This window comes from Patiria miniata, unplaced genomic scaffold (genome assembly GCF_015706575.1).
Source record: "Patiria miniata isolate m_02_andy unplaced genomic scaffold, ASM1570657v1 HiC_scaffold_20, whole genome shotgun sequence".
Taxonomy (NCBI): Eukaryota; Metazoa; Echinodermata; class Asteroidea; order Valvatida; family Asterinidae; genus Patiria; species Patiria miniata.
Window position 1 is genome coordinate 30,545,515 of NW_024037059.1, and position 21,643 is coordinate 30,567,157.

Sequence of the window (21,643 nt, forward strand, 5' to 3'; positions counted from 1 at the left end):
GGCTTATACCTGCATGTGCCAAGTTACTGAAAGCCCAGTGGTCACACTGCAAGGCTGACCTCCTACCAGAGATCGTAAGAAGAGAAAAGCTTGGTCTACCGTGCTCACTAGGGCTTCTGGAACATCCATTGGACGGGTTACACCACGACGTCAACATGATTGGCCATGTTAGACTAATCCCTGTTGTGGGCAGGCCCTGGGCAGTGTATTTCGACGGACTGTGCCTCGATAAGGCCAACAGGGGTACCGGGCTTGGCATGAAATTTATGGCGATAACAGAGGAGTTCGCCAAGAAACGCGGATACAGTGAGGTCCACTTATTCACCAATCACATCAGTGAATACATCTGCCGTTCCTACACGCACCACGAAACGCCGCCGGCGCATACGATTGGAGCAAACTTACTACGCACGTACAACGAAGCAATCAGTTGGCATGGTAACACGCCCACACCTGGATGGGAGGCGGAGTATAATGATGGCCACATAGCAACCAAAGAGGAAGTGGCCAACGGAATGTGCGGTTCTTGGTTTATGAAATATCTTACAGACAAAGCGCGCGTTTAGACCTTAAACTAGTACGAATGCACAATAAGCTCTAGCTGTCTTGCATGAAAGTCTTGCATGAAATCTATCAAAGTGATCCCTGCCAGAGCTTAAAAGTGCGACGCCGATGACACATATAGAACACCATACTTTAGATTTTTACCTAGATTTATAGCGATGTGTGATAAATACCACGGGACTATAACATTACTGCACTTAGTTTGCCTCCAATTACAAACTTTTCATAAACATCTTTACGACTTGTTACAATTTGCAACTGGTACCGTAACTGTGGAAATTTCACGTAATTTGCATACTCTATTCACAAGTTACGTCTATTTTAATAGGAATAATTCTGCTGTCCACCACTTATCATCATTATTTACCATTCTACGAACTGATGAAGTTAATACCCATTAAATTCAATGAAACATGGACGTTTTCCAATCTCGATGAATGAAGAACTTGCAAGGGAAAACCATAATTTCAGAAAAGAAAAGAAAAGAAAATGGCTAGTTCCTCATATATCCAAAACATAAACTGACAGTAAAAATAACGTTTCAGTCTTCATTTATTAAATGAATCTCATTTGTATTTAAATGGTTGTGTGTATTCTCACTTAGCTCAATAGCTTCCAAAGGCATTCCATGGACAGCTATTAAAATAGGTTCTTTCAGTAAAACATGCATTTACTTCTGATAGCATACATCAATTTCAGTAATTCTTTTATTGAGATGAATGAACATGCTCGTTTAAGACACATTTCATTGGTGTTTCAAATATGATTGATTTTTAAGAAAACAAAATTATTAATTCATGTCACTTTTACCTTGTATACTGTGGAAGGAACAAGTAGTCGGGGGAAGGGTTATTTTGATTAATGAACGAGTAGAGCACAAACATTAAGACACAATAAGATTATCAATTTGTTTTAACTTTTAGTTAATTACATGTATCACTCTTTAATTATCATCATTACTTTTTTTTGAAGTTTTAACATTCGTCTTTCCTGTATACTTATTAATCCTCAAGATTCTTTCCTGTATACCTATTAATCCTCATGTGCTCCACAATGCATTAGTCATAGTTTTTCCAGTAGTGTACATATACATTATACTTGGTGAGTAAAAAAAACCTAACCCAAATGTCGGGACCATTGTTTTAGTGAAGTTCTGCATGTAGCAATTAAAAGATCCAGGATACAAAAGACCCATTCATAAGCTCTCTTTTAGCACAATAATCATTCAAATTACTTTAAAAAATTTGAAGTTACGGGATTTTTAATATGAGGAGTTAGATATAATATATATGGAATGCAGCACTAATATCCTACATCTCTTCCCAAATATCAAGCTTATTTTCAAGAATTTAGGGCTATTGTAATTCATACTTAATCAAAGAACGGCCTAGTGATATCCATTCCTTCACATTGAAAAAAAAACCCAAGACAGTCAGTATAAAGACCCAGTACTACTCACCCTGCCAATTTTTTTTATGATTGAAACTCAATGAGTTTAATATTGTAATCACTGACATTTAGACAAGTCTTAGAGGTTCAACTCGGACGAGTGGATGTACATTTACAGCATGGTTTGTGGGGAAGTAGTGGGAATTACTGGTCCTGAGATGTAGGTCAACTTCAAGACTACCTCCCGATGCAAAGCCAACCTACACCTCGAGACCAGTAATTTCAACTATTTTTCAGAAATAAACCATGCTGTATTTGTTTTACTACACCTCATAAAATATTTAGTAGCCTCGCTGCCTTTTTAGTGGCCTCAATGCTTTGTCGATAACGGCCTTCATAGATTTTGTATCTTCTTTCAGCACAAGATATTCAAGTTCTTTGTCAGTCAATGAAATAGTCTGGTGCCTTACTGCAGTAGTTACAAGGACTACAAAAACCAGACTGCTTCCATAAAGGTTACTTCATGCCACAGACTATGTTTGCATGTGTCACTGGTTCCAGAGGGAATTTTTGGTGCTACCAGAAAAGATACCGCATGGTACTGAGCTGGATACTCACTGGGAGACGTCAACTGGGCGTGTATCATTTTTACTTTCCAGACACACGGTAGAATTGGCCAATGACATGCTCCAATTTGAACATGAATATTTATGAGGTGTAGTAATCAAGACTACTTTTAAAAGAGTTGACATTCAAAGGTTGTGTGTTGGATCTGGAGGTAGCTGATTGAAGGCTTCGTAGAGATTTGCCGTAAAATCCTTGACATGTTTCATCAGCTGAAGCTCCTATTGACAAAACAACAACAGTTGGCATGAGTCTTCTACATCCCACGAGCGTGAGTGGAACATGGAATAATGTTGTGCGTCTGCGTCCCACATGTCAGAAGGCCACAATCTGAGTGGCATGTGGGATGCAAACGCAGTAACGCACTACATTTTCCAAGTTCCAGAATTGCGGTCTTAAAAACAAATATCTTCAAGCAAACTCAACGCAAGTAAAGATGGAACACACACATTGTACAGGGCGAGTTACAAAAGTCCCTTTGGATAATTTCTTACCTCCCATGAAAACAGGAGAGGTTGCAAGTTGTTCTCTTCGGCCAACATTCAACCTGGGTATTGACAAGATTCTGAACAAATTTCACTGATATTCATCCATGCATGCAAAGGATACAGGCCTTTTTTGTGACTACCCCAAAAAACACCACCAACACAAAGTTCAGAATAGGCCTTTAGCATCAACACTATGGCAGCAATGGGCCTCAGGACAATGAAGGAAATAAATGGAATAACAGAACAGGACATCAATTAAATGGAACTAAATTTACTGAAATTGAAACTGAATTTTTACAGGGTGAACCAAGAAGACTTGACATAAAAACTGTAACCAACGGCAACCATGTTTTTCAAAAACAGAATTCTCATTTATAAACATTTTGAACAGAAGGGGATATATTCAAGTAATAAAGATTAGTATAAGAGTGGAGCAGATTTCAGCTTTTTCAGACAAAGATAATGAATGTACTTGGCTGATTATTAACAAGTGCATTGAAAACCGGCCAAGGAACTCCATGCAGATAAACAAAGTGAGAAAACAAAGATTTGCATTAATTTTTACCACGTCTTACCTGACATCATCACAAAATGCTACAGTTACTATCCATTAAGAAACAAAATTCTACGGAATCCATCAAATGCCCCAAAAAACTATAATGTTCCATATCTAGCATCATAAAAAAAATCCATTTGTGACTGTACAAGTTTTCCATATCCGCAGTCATCAAAAACACTCATTGTTGGTCCCCAAATCCAACTTCAGAAATGAATCCCCGAGAGATTTTAGCACTTCAATCAGGATTCAGGGAGAAAACAAACGGTTCAGTTTTTTTATCCAAATGTCCCAAATCTAAAAAGTTTTCCATATCCACGGTCATCAAAGTTACTCATTTTTGGACCAAAAATCCAACTTCACAAAATTAAGTCAAATGTTCACACAAGTTATGTAGCGGTCAGAAATGAATTTCCGAGAGATTTCAGCTCACTACAGTCAGCATTCGGAGAGAAAACAAACAACTTATTTGTTTACCCAATTGTCCCACTCAAACAGTTTTCCATATCTACGTTCATCAAAAATACTCATTTTGGCCCAAAAATCCAACTTCACGAAATTAAGTCATATGTTCACACAAGGTGGGTAAAGGCCAGAAATGAATCCCCAAGAGATTTCAGCTCACTTCAGTCAGAATCCAGGGAGAAAACAAACATTTTAGTTTTTTTACCCAAATGTCCCAAATCTAAAAAGTTGTCCATATCCGCGGTCATAAAAAATATTCATTTTTGACCAAAAATCAAACTTCAGTCAGCATTCGGGGAGAAAACAAACAATTTATTTTTTTACCCAATTGTCTCAAATCTAACAGGTTTTCCATATCCGTGGTCATCAAAAATACTCCTTTTTGGAACAAAAATCCAACTTCACACAATTAAGTCAAATGCTCACACAAGTTGGGTAGAGGTCAGAATTGAATTCCCCAGAGATCTCAGCTGATTACAGTCAGGATCCACGGAGAAAATAAAATGTTTATTTCTTTACCAAAATGTCCCCAATCTAAACAGTTTTCCATATCCACGTTCATCAAAAATACTCATTTTGGCCCAAAAATCCAACTTCACGAAATTAAGTCATATGTTTACACAAGGTGGATTAAGGCCAGAAATGAATCCCCAAGAGATTTCGGCTCACTTCAGTCGGGATCCAGGTAGAAAACAAACATTTCAGTTTTTTACCCAAATGTCCCAAATCTAAAAATTGTCCATATCCGCGGTCCTCAAAAATTTTCATTTTTGCCCCAAAAATTCAACTTCAAAAAATTAATTCAAATGTTCACACAACGTGGGAAGAGGCCAGAATGAATTCCTGAGAAATTTCAGCTCACTACAGTCAGGATCCAGGGAAAAAACAAATTATTTAGTTTTTTACCCAAACATCCCAAATCTAAAAAGTTTTCCATATCAGTGGTCATAAAAAAATATTCATTTTTGCCCAAAAATCAAACTTCACGAAATTCAGTCAAATGGTCACACAAGGTACTGTGTGAAATGCTTGTATCGTTGGTACCCACGCTATTTTCACAATGTTTCTACACATGAGTGGGAGCAGCGAACTAGCAGACAAGCGGCTGTTTCCAGCACGTGACATGCATGTGAGTTGCAGTTCGATTGTCATGATTGCTGTGTTTACTGCTGTTTGTTTTCGAATCCAAGTTAGACGTACCGGTATAATAAAACAACTGTTGACTGCTGTGATGTGGGACATGACTTTGAACACCCTCGGGGCACATAGCACCCTCGGCTTTGCCTCAGGTACTATGCGTCCCTCGGGTGTTTGGCTGAAACCATTTTTACTTGTTCAGTTAACCATTAGGCAATATGAAACTGCCTCGCATGAGGTTAGACCGCACATTTTTAATATAAAAACAAGCTGGACAGTTCTAGGTTGACAGTGAATCAATAACTGCCATTCAAAGTGGTACCATAGCAACTAGCTTTTCGGGTGACTAGAATAGGTGTTGTGCTCTGCAAGTGACGTCAATTAAGTGTTCGCTGTGACGATCATTCTTCTCTCCGTACTCACCAGCTCTGGATGAAAAGTGATATCTCTCATTTCTACTGAATTACTTTGATCTGTTGCTTGTCGCAGTGCCAAACGAATCATGTATTCGCTGAAATGTTTTGTTGTTTTGGCCATCACTTATGTCATCACAGTGTTAGGATCTCACATCTGCCCGTCTGAACCCGCTGTCAAATGTTCTTGCCCACCTCAGTGGCAATTGTGGCAGAACGGGTGTTATCGCCTCACTCCTTCACTATTCTCTTGGGATGCAGCCAAGGAAGCTTGCAAAGACATGGGAGGCAAGATGGCTGCTCCTTGCTCCCTCAAGGAAATGAACTTAATGACAGAAATGGCACAAAAAGAGAGCAGGGAATACAGAGTCTGGATTGCCTGCAATGACAAAAGAGTTGAAGGAACTTGGGAGTGTGACGGTCAGGAAGGAGGCGAGCCCTTCTTGGTATGGGATAATGGGCAACCTGATGATGATGGAGGAGGCAATCAAGATTGCGCTCAAATAGCCGCACGACATCATGACAGGATGGATGATGATTTCTGTGATCGCTCTCACTGGGTTATTTGTGTTCGCAAGGCTCAATACACTCATCTCCCAACCCAACCCCGTCAATACTGCCTCTCTACCGACACCCACGGCCGCATTCTAAACTCAACCTGCCTCCTCGACCACAACATCCGGGAGTTTATCACCGAGGGCGTGGCCGCCTGTGGCTCGGCCTGCGCCAAGGAGCCCGAATGCCGCTCCTTCAACATCAAGAAAAACGAAGAAGGGAAGAAAATATGCCAGCTGAACAACAGCACAAGCTCTGAAGATAAAGACAACTTTCAGAAGACGGACTATTTCTGTATGTACTCAGAGGTGTGTTTTGGATAACTACGTTCACAGTGGATATATAAATTAAGATTTTAAAAAATAGTGTACAAACTCATCCTTTAAGTAAAGGACACCTTCGTTTGGATTCAAATACTCGGGAGTGGACCAAAACTGCTAACTGTCGGCAGTCATCATGTTAATACCGTAGCTGTTTAATCTGCTATTTTGTGTGCTTAACAAGAATGCGTCAACTTTCAACATAAAATGTAAATAACTAATCATATTATATTAGTAAAGGATTTGAAGCTAAAGAAATATACGTTAACATTGCATTTTTTTAAGGTTGAGCAAGTAGATTGAGTTTCCGTGTTTTCTATAGCATTTTCTTCTAGCAATTACTAATAATTGTCATAGTAATACACCTCAATGCTGTTACCATCGTTACAGCACTTGCATGTAAATTCACATTTATTATGTACATTTTTGAAACAGGTTTGCTGGAAATGAAAAAGGTTTTTTTCTTAGGAATTATCAACGAAACTAATTTCTAGCCCAAAAATCTAAATTCACGAAATTAAGTCAAATGTTCACACAAGGTGGGTACATAGAGGCCAGACATGAACCTCCGAGAGATTTCAGCTCACTACAGTCAGGATCCAGGGAGAAAACAAACATTTCAGGTTTTTTTACCAAACTGTCCAAAATCTAAAAAAGTTTTCCATATCCATGGTCATCAAAAATACTGATTTTTGGCCCAAAAATCAAACGTCACGAAATAAAGTCAAATGTTTAAAAAGAAGGTCAGAAATGAATCCCTGAGAGATATCAGCTCACTACAGTCAGGAACAAGGGAGGAAACAAACATTTAAGTTTTTTACAAAACATTTCCCAATTCTAAACAGTTTTCCATATCCGCGGTCATCAAAAATACTCATCTTTGGCCCAAAAATCCAACTTGACAAAATTAACTCAAAAGTTCACAGGTGGGTTAAGGCCAGAAATGAATCCCTGAGAGATTTCAGCTCATTACAGTCATTAGGTATGGCGACAGTGATATACAAGATCAATTGTAACATCAAACAGAGAGAACGTTTATACTAAAACAGGATTACAATTAGGTTGATGGTGGCTTTGAATTGATTAAACCTTAATTACTGCTTTGATGATAGTGACGTGCTCATACCGTAGATACTGCCTCTGTGAATAATCCCGTCTCACATTAATATTGATGTTGGTAATAATGCCAAAGACAAAATGCAATCATCCTGTCAATCAAAACTGACAGTGGCAAACCTTAATTTGACAGTGGAGAATAAGTATCGCGAGGCAACTTGCAACAATGTAAATATTTCATTAGCTATAAACAGTATTGGCCTATTGCCGTTTGCAAGTTGGCCACGCCCCTTAGACAACCCTATGAAGTTTGTGTACGCTAAGTTTTGTTTGTCTCAGATGTTGCGCGTTCCGCATCCATTTGTATCACTGGACAATATTTCACAAGCTGCGTTGACGCGATTCTAACGCAATTCTACCGCGATCTTAGGTCAATTGTGTTCTGACATGACTTGGTAATCACACAGAACTGCCAAAGCATTCATCCTGTTTTAGAGGGCCTTTCTAATGACCGTAACTTACAACATGGCTTTATTGTTAAACACAAGGCATGGTATTGCATAACACATCAGACAATATTAGAAAGACCTATGGAGAACCATAAAATATGTTTGTATGGTCTGCAGGAGATTGTGGGATATTTGAAAAAGAGGCAGACGATATGATAAAACAAAAGCACATAGATACAGATGCAACAGGAGTAAAACACTGAAAGACCTTCGAGTCCCTAAGGGTATATGACTCGACTCGACTTGACTCGAGTCACTGCGAGCAAATGACTCCACTTGAATTCAGTCCCTCATCATCAGACATTCTTGAATTAATGACTCGACTCGACTCAAGTCACTTCTTAAAAAATGACTCAACAAAGTCACAAAAATCGGAGACTCATTACAACTCTGGTTACTAACCTGTTACTTCTGATTCCAATCCATCAAGACACAAAACCAATTTGAATGGGGGAGGTGAAAACACATTTGCTGACAGACGAGACCAGTCCTTGCTGTTAGATGACAAGTCCCTGTGCTGCAGCAAATACAAAAGAAGAGGGGGGCGGTTTAACCATTAAGGCCTATATGACTGATGCAGTGTCATTAAATCATTATATATCATTAAATCAGTATATCATTTGTAGCTATCCAAAAGATTATTGACAAAATTATTGTTGAAAAGTATGGTTTAAAGATACATGTAGTAAAGGCACTGAATTCACTGTCAGTTTATTCTCTGTGGCATGCTGTTATTTTTAAGCTGTCATTTTTAAGAAAACAATAAAAGAAAGTCATTTCCAAAGATGTGTCAAGTGAAACAATTTTGGAAATTTCCGTTTCTGTAGTTTGTTTTGAATTTCATAGGCGAAGCCGTGAATGGGTGCGTGCAAGCGTTGACACTATGCACACCCACACGATTGCTATATTTCATCAGTTCAGAGTGTGACATCGCTTAGCTACATGTACAATCGGCTGAATGAGAATGATCAGAAATGACAAATGATATACTCTACTGGTACAATTAAAAGCAGACAATATTTAATATTATATAACTTACATACAGATCCTAGTCATTTGATTGGTGGAACTCACATCACGTGGCATTCGTTATTGCTCCCATTCATGCCACGGCTCAAAAAGTACTATCCGCCCATGGGGAATGGGAAATACTATTCAACAGTTAGGATCATGACGCGGTATTTGTGTGCAAATGCATGCTGGTGTGCGCGTTCAGCGTTGCGCGTAGCGCGTATTGTTCCAAAGAGCCAGCGCTACAGCGTTGGGTTCAAACATTTTCGTGAAGGGGTGGTTTGGAAGAGACAAATACATTTTCCTCCAGGTTTGTATGGAAATAAAAGTTCAAACATATCAAATGACAAGGATCTATATGTCAGTTAAATAAAACAAATATTGAGTGGCTTTAAATTGTGAAATGGGAGGAATATTATCGCTAGGTAAAATCTGGACTTTTCCATTTTACTCGGCTTCGCCTCGTGAAATGGAAAAGTCCAGATTTTACCTTGCGATAATATTCCTCCCATTCCACGCTGAGCCACTCAATATTTGTATACTATTGGTGGGACTATTTGTTGCAGCATTTGTGCTGATGGACAAACTTTCTGCCGACAGAACAACAATTTCGCCCCAATTTTTTTAAATAGGGTGGGGTTGTCACGACAATTCTAGCACCCTCCCCCCCCCCCCCCCCCCCCCGGTCATGCTCTGATTACTGACTCTAGCAATAATTACTTCTTGCTGTCCTACTAATGTCGGTAATTCCAGAGGCAAACACAATCATCTTCTCAATCAAAGCTGACAGTGACGTGCTTTGATATGAAACTGGAGAGTTAGCATCACTAGGCAACCTGTAAACACTGTCAGATTTCGTTTGGCTAATGGTGGTCTTAATTTTGACATGATTTCCAAATCCCACAGAAATGGATGTGCCAGCATATAAAGGCAACTCAAGGTGCAGAAAATACCAGACAGACATACGGAGAAAGAAGACATCTGTCTGCATCTCTCTTGCAGATTGTGTTGATCTGAAAAAAAGGCAGACTCTACAATAGATGACAGCAAGGGGACGAATCTGTGTTCACGGGAACAGAGTGCCCATCTCTCTTTTGAAGCAATTGGGCCAGACTCGAGTCCATGAAATGCTGCTGTGGGGGGATCGCCACACCTCCTCCACAGCGAGGCTGTTACCTTCCAAGCATTGAATAATGCCGACCATTTAACACCTGGGTTGAGAGGAGTAATTGAGGTAAAGTGCCTTACTCAAGGGCACAACACACATGGCCACAGCGGGGCTCGAACCCACAATCTCACGATCATGAATCCTGTGTTCTACTGCTAGACCACACGTGCCCACTAGAGGACAGCAAAAGCACGTAGATATACCGGTAGTTCAAACAGGATGACATGGGACAAAGCTCCAGTACACAGGCTGTTGACTTTTGTCTTTCTCGTCAACATTGCCACGAACCCTGCACCAAACCAGTGAAAGAATCCCCTGCCCGTCCTTTGGTGGGCCTTGGGCATCTTAGCTTGGTCTGCACAGTCACAAGTGGAGTCACAGAGGGGCTGACAATACATCTTAATCATTTCACCAAGGCTCAGTGGAAACGTCATCGTCACTTCCGACTGACTGCCACAAGCAAGCTGTGATGATGCCTGTAAAATAAGCTGAGCAAAGCAACCAAGCTTCTTACAAGGTGCCTGTGCTACTAAATAAAGAGGATTCTTTCAACTTGAAGGAGAGGACCTGCCCAAATAAATGGAATGTGTCACGTTGAGGTTTGCTTTGATGTATGCAAAGGTAGCCAACTCCTTCCAGTGGTAGGGAATCACTTCAAACTTTGTACAGTCAACACGGGCTAACAAGTTAATGTTAATCTGAAACAAACACTGTTTCTTCCACTCCCTCGACCAAACAAGAAATCCCACGTTATGTCACATTACTCATTGGAACGTAAGGTGACATGTGCATGGATTTCAATGAACTTGATTTGACAGATATTACCTTTGCTTCAAGATGAGCTTTCAATGGTTGATCTACAACTGTTCTGTGACTATATGTGGGGAAAATGTGACGTCAGACAATTGGAAATCTCTGAATGATGAACAAGAGTTCTAGACATTTTGGTTGAGCTACCGGTAAATCAAAATGGAGAATAACGATTCTAGCTTAACAACCCTGGCTCCTTTTGATTTATCGCTGCCAACTATACTCATGGTGGTTATGACTGTATTTGGAACAATCTTCTGTTTTATCTACTTGTGGCTTATCTGCTCTATCATTTTCTGTCGCAAAGTCAGAAATCATTCCAATTATTTCCTGGTGAATTTATTTGTCACTGAATTTGGTACCATCCTGTTGCTACTGATTCAAATCCACAAAGACTTAAATAGGCCTTTCCCGAAAATATTGGTGTTGTTATTTGCAAGCATGGTTGTTCTTGCCTATGGTTATTTCTTGTATTCTGCTGTTGTTGCCTTAGATAGGTATTTCAAAATTGCCAAATTGCCAGTAATGCAGATGGTGTTGGGGGCGCTGTTTCTGGTGTACATGCAGAGCGAACATAGGCAGGTGCTCTGTGACACATGGAAGGCCATCCGTAACAAGTTCACATGCTAAACTGAAAACTAATACATTGTCTTTCTGCAGAAACAACACTATTTGTTGTAATTAGGTTAACAGCAAATCAGATTTACAACAAACAAAACCGGAAAATATTCTTAGAGAAATATTACATTGTGTGATACTGCTATATTTGGCGAAATGTGTGATTCCATAAATCAACACTGTTTTCACGCAGCGACAAAAAACCTAGAAAATCAATAATTTTTCGATATTGAGGTTTGCGGGCCATTTAATTACATTTGACACAAAGATCAATTTGATCAAGTTTCAAAGCAAAATATTGTTTACTTTCTTAATTGTCGTAAACAAACATTTGACAAAAAGCTGGAACTCTGCGTTTTTTTCCTCATTTTAACGAATTGTCAAAAAGTCACCGCGTTAGCAGGGCTAGAGAAATCATGAACTGCTCTACATGCACCAGGATGGAGGCACCGGCACAAACGATGTTAAAAAAGAACAGACATGCACGCTCCTCTGTATGTGACGCGCAAAATTAACATTTTCCCACAACATTTCATGTTTTCACCAAGTGACAAAGACTGAGTAGGGGTAAGGTGATTTGAAAACAAGGATTATTAACTTCAAATGCAGTTACCTTGGGATGACCTTTTCGCAATAAAGAGGTTGTTGGTCACTTTGTGAAAACAGCGTTCAAATGTGGAACTGATAAAATTTTGGTGTCCCTATTTACATTGTGATATTTGTTTCCTTAGTACTACCAATAATAATATAATAGTTGCTCTTATAGCACTTGTACCTAAATATCTGGTAGCAAAGGATGAAACATCCAACTAATTTTCTCACAGTACGGGTGTCCTAAATAGTTCACTGTTTTACGTGTAAAGGGCCACCAAGGACAGACACACAATGTTCTCTGCTGTCGTCAATAATGCCTGTCGAAATTCCAGTGACCAAATACACCACTGGAAATACGTGGACAATTTGAACTTCGGTTGTCGGGTGAGCCATCAAACTTTTTTTCGATCGCTGATTGGTTCCCTAGGAAAGCAATATGATGCTGCATGGGTCACCGCACATACATATATAGCCCGTGTGTTAAAAAAATCAGTGACTCGTTACAACTCTGGTTACTAACCTGTTATACATCGAATTCCAATCCATCAAGACACAAACCAATTTGAATGGTAGGGGTTAAAACACATTTGCCGACGGACGAGACCAGTCCTTACTGTTAGATGGCAAGTCCCTGTGCTGAGCAAAGAAGGGGCGGGGTTCCGGTAACCATTATCTGACTGATGCAGTGCCATTAAAGGTAGAGTATATAATTTGCAGCTATCCAAAAAGTAATTGACAAAATTATTGTTTAAAAGCATGGTTTAACGATAGCAATGGCACTGAACTCCATGAAAAATTATTCTCTCTGGCATGCTGTCATTTTGAAGAAAACAATAAAATAAGGTCATTTCCTAAGATGTGTCCAGTGACACATTTTTGTCAATTTCCGTTAGTAGTTTGTTTTGAATTAGGTGAAGCCGTGAATGGGTACGCGCAAGCGTTGACACTATGCACACGCACTTGCTATAAATCATCGGTTCAGTGTGTGACATCGCATAGCTGCAATTGCCTGAATGAGAATGATCAGAAATGACAAATGATATACTCTACTGGTACCTTTAATACTATTGGTGGCACTATTTGTTGCAGCAAAGCATTTTTGCTGATGGACACATATTTTGCTATTAAACAAAAATGATTAATAGGGAGGGGGGTGTCACCACCATTGTAGTGAGTGACCCCCCCCCCCCCCCACCCTGTTGACATGCTTAGATTACTTCCTCCAGCATTACGTCTTGCTGTCCTGCTTATGAACTTATGCCGGTAATTCCAGAGGCAAACGCAATCATCTTCTCAATCAAAGCTGACAGTGATTTGCTTTGATATGAAACTGGCGAGTTAGCATCACTAGGCAACCTGTAAACACTGTCAGATTTTGGTTGGCTAATGGTGGTCTTAATTTTGACATGATTGCCACATCCCACAGAAATGGATGCGCCAGCATATAAAGGCAACTCAAGGTGTAAAAAAATACCAGAAAGACATATGGAGAAAGACCTCTTGCATCTCTCTTGCAGCTTATGGTTGATTTGAAAAAGAGGCAGACTATACGACAGAGGAGAGCAAAAGCACGACGATAGTTCCAGCAGCAGGATTGAAACACTGGAAGACATACCGCACTGCACTGACACCTCTGGGAAAAAGACAGTGAAACCAATGCAAGGCGGTGGAAAATGTGCAACATGCAACTGTAATCAGCAGTGTCCTGTTATGGCTGTACGACATGGGTCATCACCAAGTCCCTTGCCGTATATCGTAACAGCTATCTTCCAAACTGCCTCCGGATCATACTCGGCATGACAAGGTTACCAACACCGAGTTGTACATCAGTTAGCACATCCATTAATTCACACCATCCAAAAACAACAACTCAGATGGGTTGGTCACATCCTTCAGAAGCCTATTGACAAGCCAGTTAACATCTGTGCTCTTTATACTCCTCATCTCATGGCTGAAGCAGACAAGGTCATCATAAAGCCTACTTTACCAAGCGCTAGATCATTGCCACAGGGTGTTCTGCTTTCTCCACTGCAGATCCAGAGACTAGCACAAAATAGAGTCGAATGGGATAAGCTGGTGTCCGCCTGCTGTGCAGTCGACTAATGACGATGACATCAGACAAAGCTCCAGTACACAGGCTGTTGACTTGTCTTTCTCGTCAATGTTGCCACGAACCCACCCCGCATCAAACCAGTGAAGGAATCCCCTGCCCATCCTTTGGTGTGGGCCTTGGGCATCTAAGCTTGGGCTGCACAGTCACAAGTGGAGTCACAGACGGGCTGACAATACATCTGAATCATTTCATCGAGGATCAGTGGAAACGTCATCGTCGCTTCTGACTGACTGCCACAAGCAAGCTGTGATGATGCCTGTAAAATAAGCTGAGAAAAGCAACTAAGCTTCTTACAAGGTGCCTGTGCTACTAAATAAAAAGGATTCTTTCAACTTGAAGAAGAGACAACCAAGTCGGAGGACCTGCCCAAAATAAATGGAATGTGTCACGTTGAGGTTTGCTTTGATGTATGACAAAGGTAGCCAACTCCTTCCAGTGGTAGGGAATCACTTCAAACTTTGTACAGTCAACACGGGCTAACAAGTTAATGTTAATCTGAAACAAACACTGTTTCTTCCACTCCCTCGGCCAAACAAGAAATCGCACATTATGTCACATTACTCATTGGAATGTAAGGTGACATGTGCATGGATTTAAATTAACTTGATTTGACAGATATTACCTTTGCTTCAAGATGAGCTGTCAATGGTTGATCTACAACTGTTCTGTGATTATATGTGCGGAAAATGTGACGTCCGACAATTGGAAATCTCTGAATGATAAACAAGAGTTCTAGACATTTTGGTTGAGCTACCGGTAAATCAAAATGGAGAAAAACGATTCTAGCTTAACAACCCTGGCTCCTTTTGATTTATCGCTGCCAACTATACTCATGGTGGTTATGACTGTATTGGGAACGATCTTCTGTTTTATCTACTTGTGGATTATCTTCTCTATCATTTTCTGTCGCAAACTCAGAAACCATTCCAATTATTTCCTGGTGAATTTATTTGTCACTGAATTTGGTACCATCCTGTTGCTACTGATTCAAAGCCACCAAGACTTAAATAGGCCTTTTCCGAAAATATTGGTGTTGCCGTTTGCAAGCGCGCTTCTAGATTTATCCTATGGTTATTTCTTGTATTCTGCTATTGTTGCCTTAGACAGGTATTTCAAAATTGCCAAACCGATGCAGTATGTGCGCCTCATGTCTAACAAAGTGAGCGCAGGTATTCATGTGATTGTTTGGGGTCTGTTGGCTGTTACCTTCATTGGTTTATTGGCCACTAATATTAGCAATTTGGAGGCAGATTTTATATCGATATCTGATCTATATATCAATGAAGGTTCCTTGGCTCTTTCTATGATAGTCCTCCTGGATGTCTTTGCATTTCCTTGCTTACTTACAATCACAGTGTCCGTTGTTGCTCTGGCCTGTATTGCTAGAAATCAACAGCGCAAGATTGAAGCCGAGAGAATTAATCTCGGAAATATTGCCACTGACAACCAACCCGATATCCCAAATGAAGGGGCACACCCCAAACCAAAGCATTCATCCAAATTGGCGCGCTACTCAAGCATGTACTTCGCCACAATCATTATTGCCTGGGTCCCAAACATCATCCTTTTGAATGTTGTTGCCTTTCACGTTGTGCCTCTGACGCAGGGCATTTTTATCGTCTTGTACATTATCAACAGCATTGCAGTAATGCAGATGTTGTTGGGGGCGCTGTTTCTGGTGTACATGCAAAGCGAACATAGGCAGGTGCTCCGTGACACATGGAAGGCCATCTGTAACAAGTTTACATGCTAAACTGAAAACTAATACGTTGTTTATCTGCAGAAGCAACCCTATTTGTTGTCATTAGGTTAACAGCAAATCAGATATTCAACAAACAAAACCAGAATACATTGTAAGAGAAATATTACATTGTGTGATACATTTTGTGATACTGCTACATGTTGCGAAATGTGTGATCCCATAAACCCACCCACAGACTAAAATCGTTGAAAGCAAGTTCATATCTTTTTCCACTTTTAAAATGATTAGGCACTTCCGGTTTCGACCGGAAGGAAGGGTCACGTGATTTGATGCGCACAAGATAAATTGAAGGTCATGTCTAATCATGTCGATTCCCGCAAAATTCAAGTTGCGGTATCCGATGGTTGATTTTATATTGAATTTCAAAGATTAAATTTATTATTTTTTGAAGTGACATCACGTGACCCATGATGACGTCATGATGACACAATTACAAAAAAATTCATCTTCAGTGGGTTGTGCATTCATGTATTGACAATTGAAGTTCATATCATTTTTCATGTTGAAAAACAGTTCTGGAGAAGAATGTGTGTTGGAGAAAAAAAACAATCCCAGTAAACAAAACACCAGATAAGAACCTGTTTTGGGAGAGAGTTTTTAGTGAATTTTTGGTTTGGTAGTTTTTAAACCAAATTTTTGCGTTTTTTAACGTGAATTTTATTAATTATAAACGGAACTTTGTTTTCTCGTTCCAATGGCACTTGGAAATTACCTACTAATCATGCGAATAAAGAAATGTGATTCCGGAAGGTTAACCTAGTGCAAATTGCATTATGATCGCTACATATTCACTTGACCAAATGACATGTTTTTAAACCATCTTTATATGGTGGTTACAAAAGGAGATCATTTTGCTTTTGAAGCACCAATACTTCTGGTTTTACAGTTACCACGAAATTTTGGTGATTATAACGTTATTATTATCTATTCATTACCTAGACTAGTTACCACTGTATTAAACATAATTATTTGGTGTATGTAACACGTAATTTTTTTGTAACTAAAACACCAATAGATTTGGTTCTTTAGTTGCCAGTAATTCATAGTGATCTTCATGTCATTGTCTTTAGGTATTTACCTAGGCATCTTACTGCTCTACATAACGTTTTAATTTAGTGTATGCAAAAGGTTATTATGTCATTTTTAAATACCAATGGATTCGGTTGTACAGTTACCAGTAATTCATTAGTAATCTTCACATTATTGTGTCGTGTACTTACCTACATGTAGGCATCTTACTGCCTTACATAACGTAATTATCTAGTGTGTGTAAAAGGTTATTTTTTCGTGTTTTTTTTTAAGACCAATAGGTTTGGTTGTACAGTTACTAGTAATTCATTAGTGATCTTCACATTATTGTCTCTTGTATTTACCAATTAAAACATCTTACTGCTCTACCTAATGTCAGTATTTAGCGTGTGTAAAAGGTTACGATGTCGTTTTCTAAAGACCAATAGATTTGGTTGTACAGTTACCAGTGATTTATTAATGATCTTCACGTTATTGTGTCTTGTTATTTACCTAGGCATGTTACTGCCCTACATAACGTAATTATTTTAGTGTGTGTAAAACGCTATTTTTTTTCTCGTTTTTATTAAGACCAATAGATTGTTTTACTGTGACTTTAATTTACATGTTGACCCGAGGTGGGCGTGGTAAACCTTGGTGAAGCAATTGTGTCACTTTTTGGCCATGAACGATATATTTTGCGTAATAGCGGTATGTTTTAGGATATGTTTATGTAGAGAATGTTATAATATTTAGCTGTTCAAAGTCTCAAAGAAACAAATTTGCCAAAAAAAACCCCAAACAAAGCAAATAAAATATTTTGTACGTGCAAACTGTGACTACAGTGGTCGAGGCGCACATATATATGTAAGCACCTTCTTAGATTGGAGAAGGGGCATGATCAGAGGATCCGTGATGCCTCGTTATATGTGTATATTGTATACTATTAACCAACAAATTGAGTTTAATAATTATTTGAATAACAACCAATATTAATTGAGTTTCAGAAACGTATCGCCGTAACCTTGATTCACACCACATTGGTAACGTGACAAGGAGAGTTCAAAACGTGACAAAAGAACAAAGCAATAACGTTAATTTCAGGTGTGCAAGACATGATTAAAAAACAGACAATAACAGGGTTTTAGGTATGCAAAAGGGCAATTCCACGGTTATTCACGTTACATTTTTGATGAACTTTTGAGTTTCCTTGGGCTGTAATTACCTTACTGAAAAGGTTTAATAACTGTTATCCCCATGGTAGATATCTCTAGAGTAGACCTAGACCTACCTAAGCACCAAAGATGACATCCAGAAAAATGTGTTATGTATGATAAACAAGACGCACAAAATCGGTTACTCACATTACGAAAATGTTACTTGCCAGATTTTTATTGGCTTTTCTGCAAAGTTGTAGAAAAGCCTTTCGATTTGTTCTCTTTTCTTTTTCTTTCTTCTTCTTTTGTTCCCTTAAAATCCTATAGACTTTGTACACGTCTTTTCCGGCCTTCACTTTGGCCATTCATCTTTGTCATACATCATTCAAACTTTTTCAGTAAGGCATAGTCCTTAAAGTATAGATTGGCCCCGAAGAGTGATGTCATGGTGACTCATCATAGTCACTTGACGTCACTTTAAAGATTTCTAGATTTAATCTTTGAAAATCAATATAAAATCAACCGTGAGAGACCTGAACTTGATTTTTGCAGGAATTGATAGAATATTCCAGGGTCTTCATTTCATCTCCAGTGCGTAAAATCACGTGACCCTTCCTTCCAGTCCAAACCGGAAGTGCATTATACAGGGTTCGAAATTAGCCGTAGCACGCTAGCCAAATGCTAGTCAAAACAGCGGCGGGCTAGTCAAACTATTCCTTCAGTGGCCCGGTTGGCAAGTCAAACAATTATTGGGATACTGCAAAGATGAAAGGACAGGAAGAGATCAATCATGAAATTCAGAAAGCAAACCGATTTCAATTTGTGTATAATTTTATCAACTGTTCTAAAGGGTTAAATTATTAGATCTGTTTATTAAAAACACTGACAAAATTGCCTTTAGAATAGATGAGAATTCAGTTGGAAATGGGTAAAAACGAATTTTACTTAAGACCTATTTTCATTCCAAGGTCTCCTTGTTCGATCATGTCTGTTTTCACATCGTGTACTTGCGTGAGAACGAAAATGATAACGACAGGAAGATTTACCTACCTACATGTGATGGATTCTAGATTTATTCAGGCTCATTTGGATCACGTTTTAACACAGTTCTTATCAACGGTCATTTTAGATTTGTTTGTGAATGAAAATAAATCCTTCAAGTTTATTTAGAAGAAATTGTCCGTCCAAAAAGACGTTTTAGTCGCCTGTTTAACTTTTTAAACGTTTTTAAATTTTTTAAAAAGTTTTTACCCAATGACCCTCACAAAATTGTTTCATAATTTTTTTTGATGGAACGAGTTCCACAAGTCCACGGAAGTTTTCGGAAGTGAGAGGTCAATTTTTGGCACGATATTTGTCTTTCACATCATTCGTTTTTCAGTTTCCATAAAATTCTGAGGGTGATTTTCCTAATAAATCAGTTTACCAAAACTAATTTCAAAAACTCTCGACTTTTACACGTTAATTTTCCTTTTCGAGGGGCCCTGAAGTGCGCCACAAGGGATCAACTTTCAGGCTTTATACACGTTTTACGTATGCACATTGTTGTTTATGAGACACTCTATAAAAGAAAAACAACATGCAGGCCAGTGAAAATGCCCGTGGGCTAGTTAAGAGTCTGTTTCAGTAGCCCGGCAGGCTTGTGAAAATAAAGTTAAGGTCGAACCCTAGCCTTAAAATTTAAAAGTTGAAAAAGGTGTGAACTTGCTTTCAACGATGTTAGTCTCTGGCTAGGTTGTACTTCACAAAACAATTACCAGTGACGTCATAAAATGTTAGAGCGCCCTCTAGCGTCAGGTTGAAAAAGTAAAAACTTGGACTTGTATGCCCTGCGGCATGCTTAAAAAACTCAGTTTTACCACCCCTTGGCTTTAAAACATCATGCACAGCAAGTTAATGTACATGTACATGTACATGTACGTAAAAAGAGAGCGGTACATACGGTAACTTTAACGGTTGTATGCAAGAAATTCTTACTACAAAATTTGACACTGTTTTGATCTGATCGACTCCAAACTTGGTGCAGACCAAGACCATATTAACATACTTCATTTTCTAAAACAAAGTTGCATTCGGGTGACGTTATTTCAGATTTTTATTTCATATTGTATAGTTGTCCATGCCACATAGACTTTGTACACAAAGCAGCGTTTCTCCGCATTTCCCTGTGCCCCATATTAGGCCTATGTACGTTTCAAACATATGTACCAGTACATGTATATATACATTCATGTACATGTTGTGTGCACACAGTCGTTTTTTGCTATGCTTCCGAGGATTGGCTTTGTCCCTGTAATATAACACTCTCCCATAGACTAAGCACACAAACCTGCGTTCGAGGACAATAGGCACCTTCCTTCGAGGATCAATGGCCCCTTTGTGCTCCTTTTGTTGTCTGTCCTCAGGCATAATGCAGGAACACATTGCGCGGGTCATTTGTGAAAGTGATGCAGTGTTTCTCCGCGTTTTCCTGTGTCCCGTACACAAGTTTCGCATGTTTGTACTACAAACATGCAAAACTTATGTAGGGGACACAGGTACGGTATACGTACCATGGTGTGTTGGAGACAGTGATCTGACTACTACCGGTAGTGTTTTTACAATGCTATGAAGTTGACCTACAATTCTGCAGTTTTCAATGCACCGAAAGTGCCAAGTTTGCCGATACATGATCGATTTGCTGCCTGCGTTACGCGTAACTGTCGAATACAATTGGGTCAGGTCACTGGTATGGTGAGAGCATAGAGCTATATTAAATTACTAGAGCGCTAACTTGATGTACAAAATGCCTGATGGGCACATCCACGTTTGTGCACAAACCTATGGAGAACTAGAAATGTTGTACGTACTAGTACCGGTACTTTGTACGTCTATCATGTGTTTGTATTCCATACCTGGTGCGTTATCAAAGCCAATATACGCCCAAAACCGAAACGCACGATCAGCAAATGAGCGTTTCATTTTGCTCTACGCAAACAGCGCAATGTGTACGCGTACCCGGTATTTGCTGCATATGATTTTTGTCGTGACGTTTTTTGAACTGTCATGACGCGCATAAGTTGTTTGCGTATGTTCTACTTGCGCATGTTCTACTTGCGCGTTGCATGTAGAGCACACTTTCAAAATTCAATCCATCTAATTTCATTATGTTCTACAAACACGCACATGATTTCAAAATGTCTGCGCCAAGGATGGCTTCAAAGCGTCTCCATGCGCAAGAATGAGGAGTCAGCGCTCTTGTAATTTAATATAGCTCTATGGGTGAGAGTTGTCTGATGGCTAGTCTGTATTCAAGGCTGATGAAGTTGAATTCTTACTGCAGTTAT

At 39.3% G+C, this 21,643-nt stretch overlaps 1 protein-coding gene and 1 long non-coding RNA gene across 2 annotated transcripts in view; one reads left to right on the forward strand and one right to left on the reverse strand.

The window, feature by feature from the left end:
* Positions 1-1,470: 1,470 nt before the first annotated feature.
* Positions 1,471-21,643, reverse strand: part of LOC119728598 — a 30,138-nt gene continuing 9,965 nt past the window's right edge. Inside the window, exons 3-4 of the long non-coding RNA XR_005271080.1 lie at positions 8,479-8,593; positions 1,471-2,798 (exon numbers count right to left, since the gene is read on the reverse strand). This is a non-coding gene — a long non-coding RNA (uncharacterized LOC119728598). The remainder of the gene's footprint in view (positions 2,799-8,478; positions 8,594-21,643) is intronic.
* LOC119728597 (perlucin-like protein) lies at positions 5,521-7,145 on the forward strand. The gene has a single exon (XM_038200894.1). It carries the CDS (start codon positions 5,726-5,728, stop codon positions 6,512-6,514), a length of 789 nt encoding a protein of 262 aa, XP_038056822.1. The 5' UTR covers positions 5,521-5,725; the 3' UTR covers positions 6,515-7,145.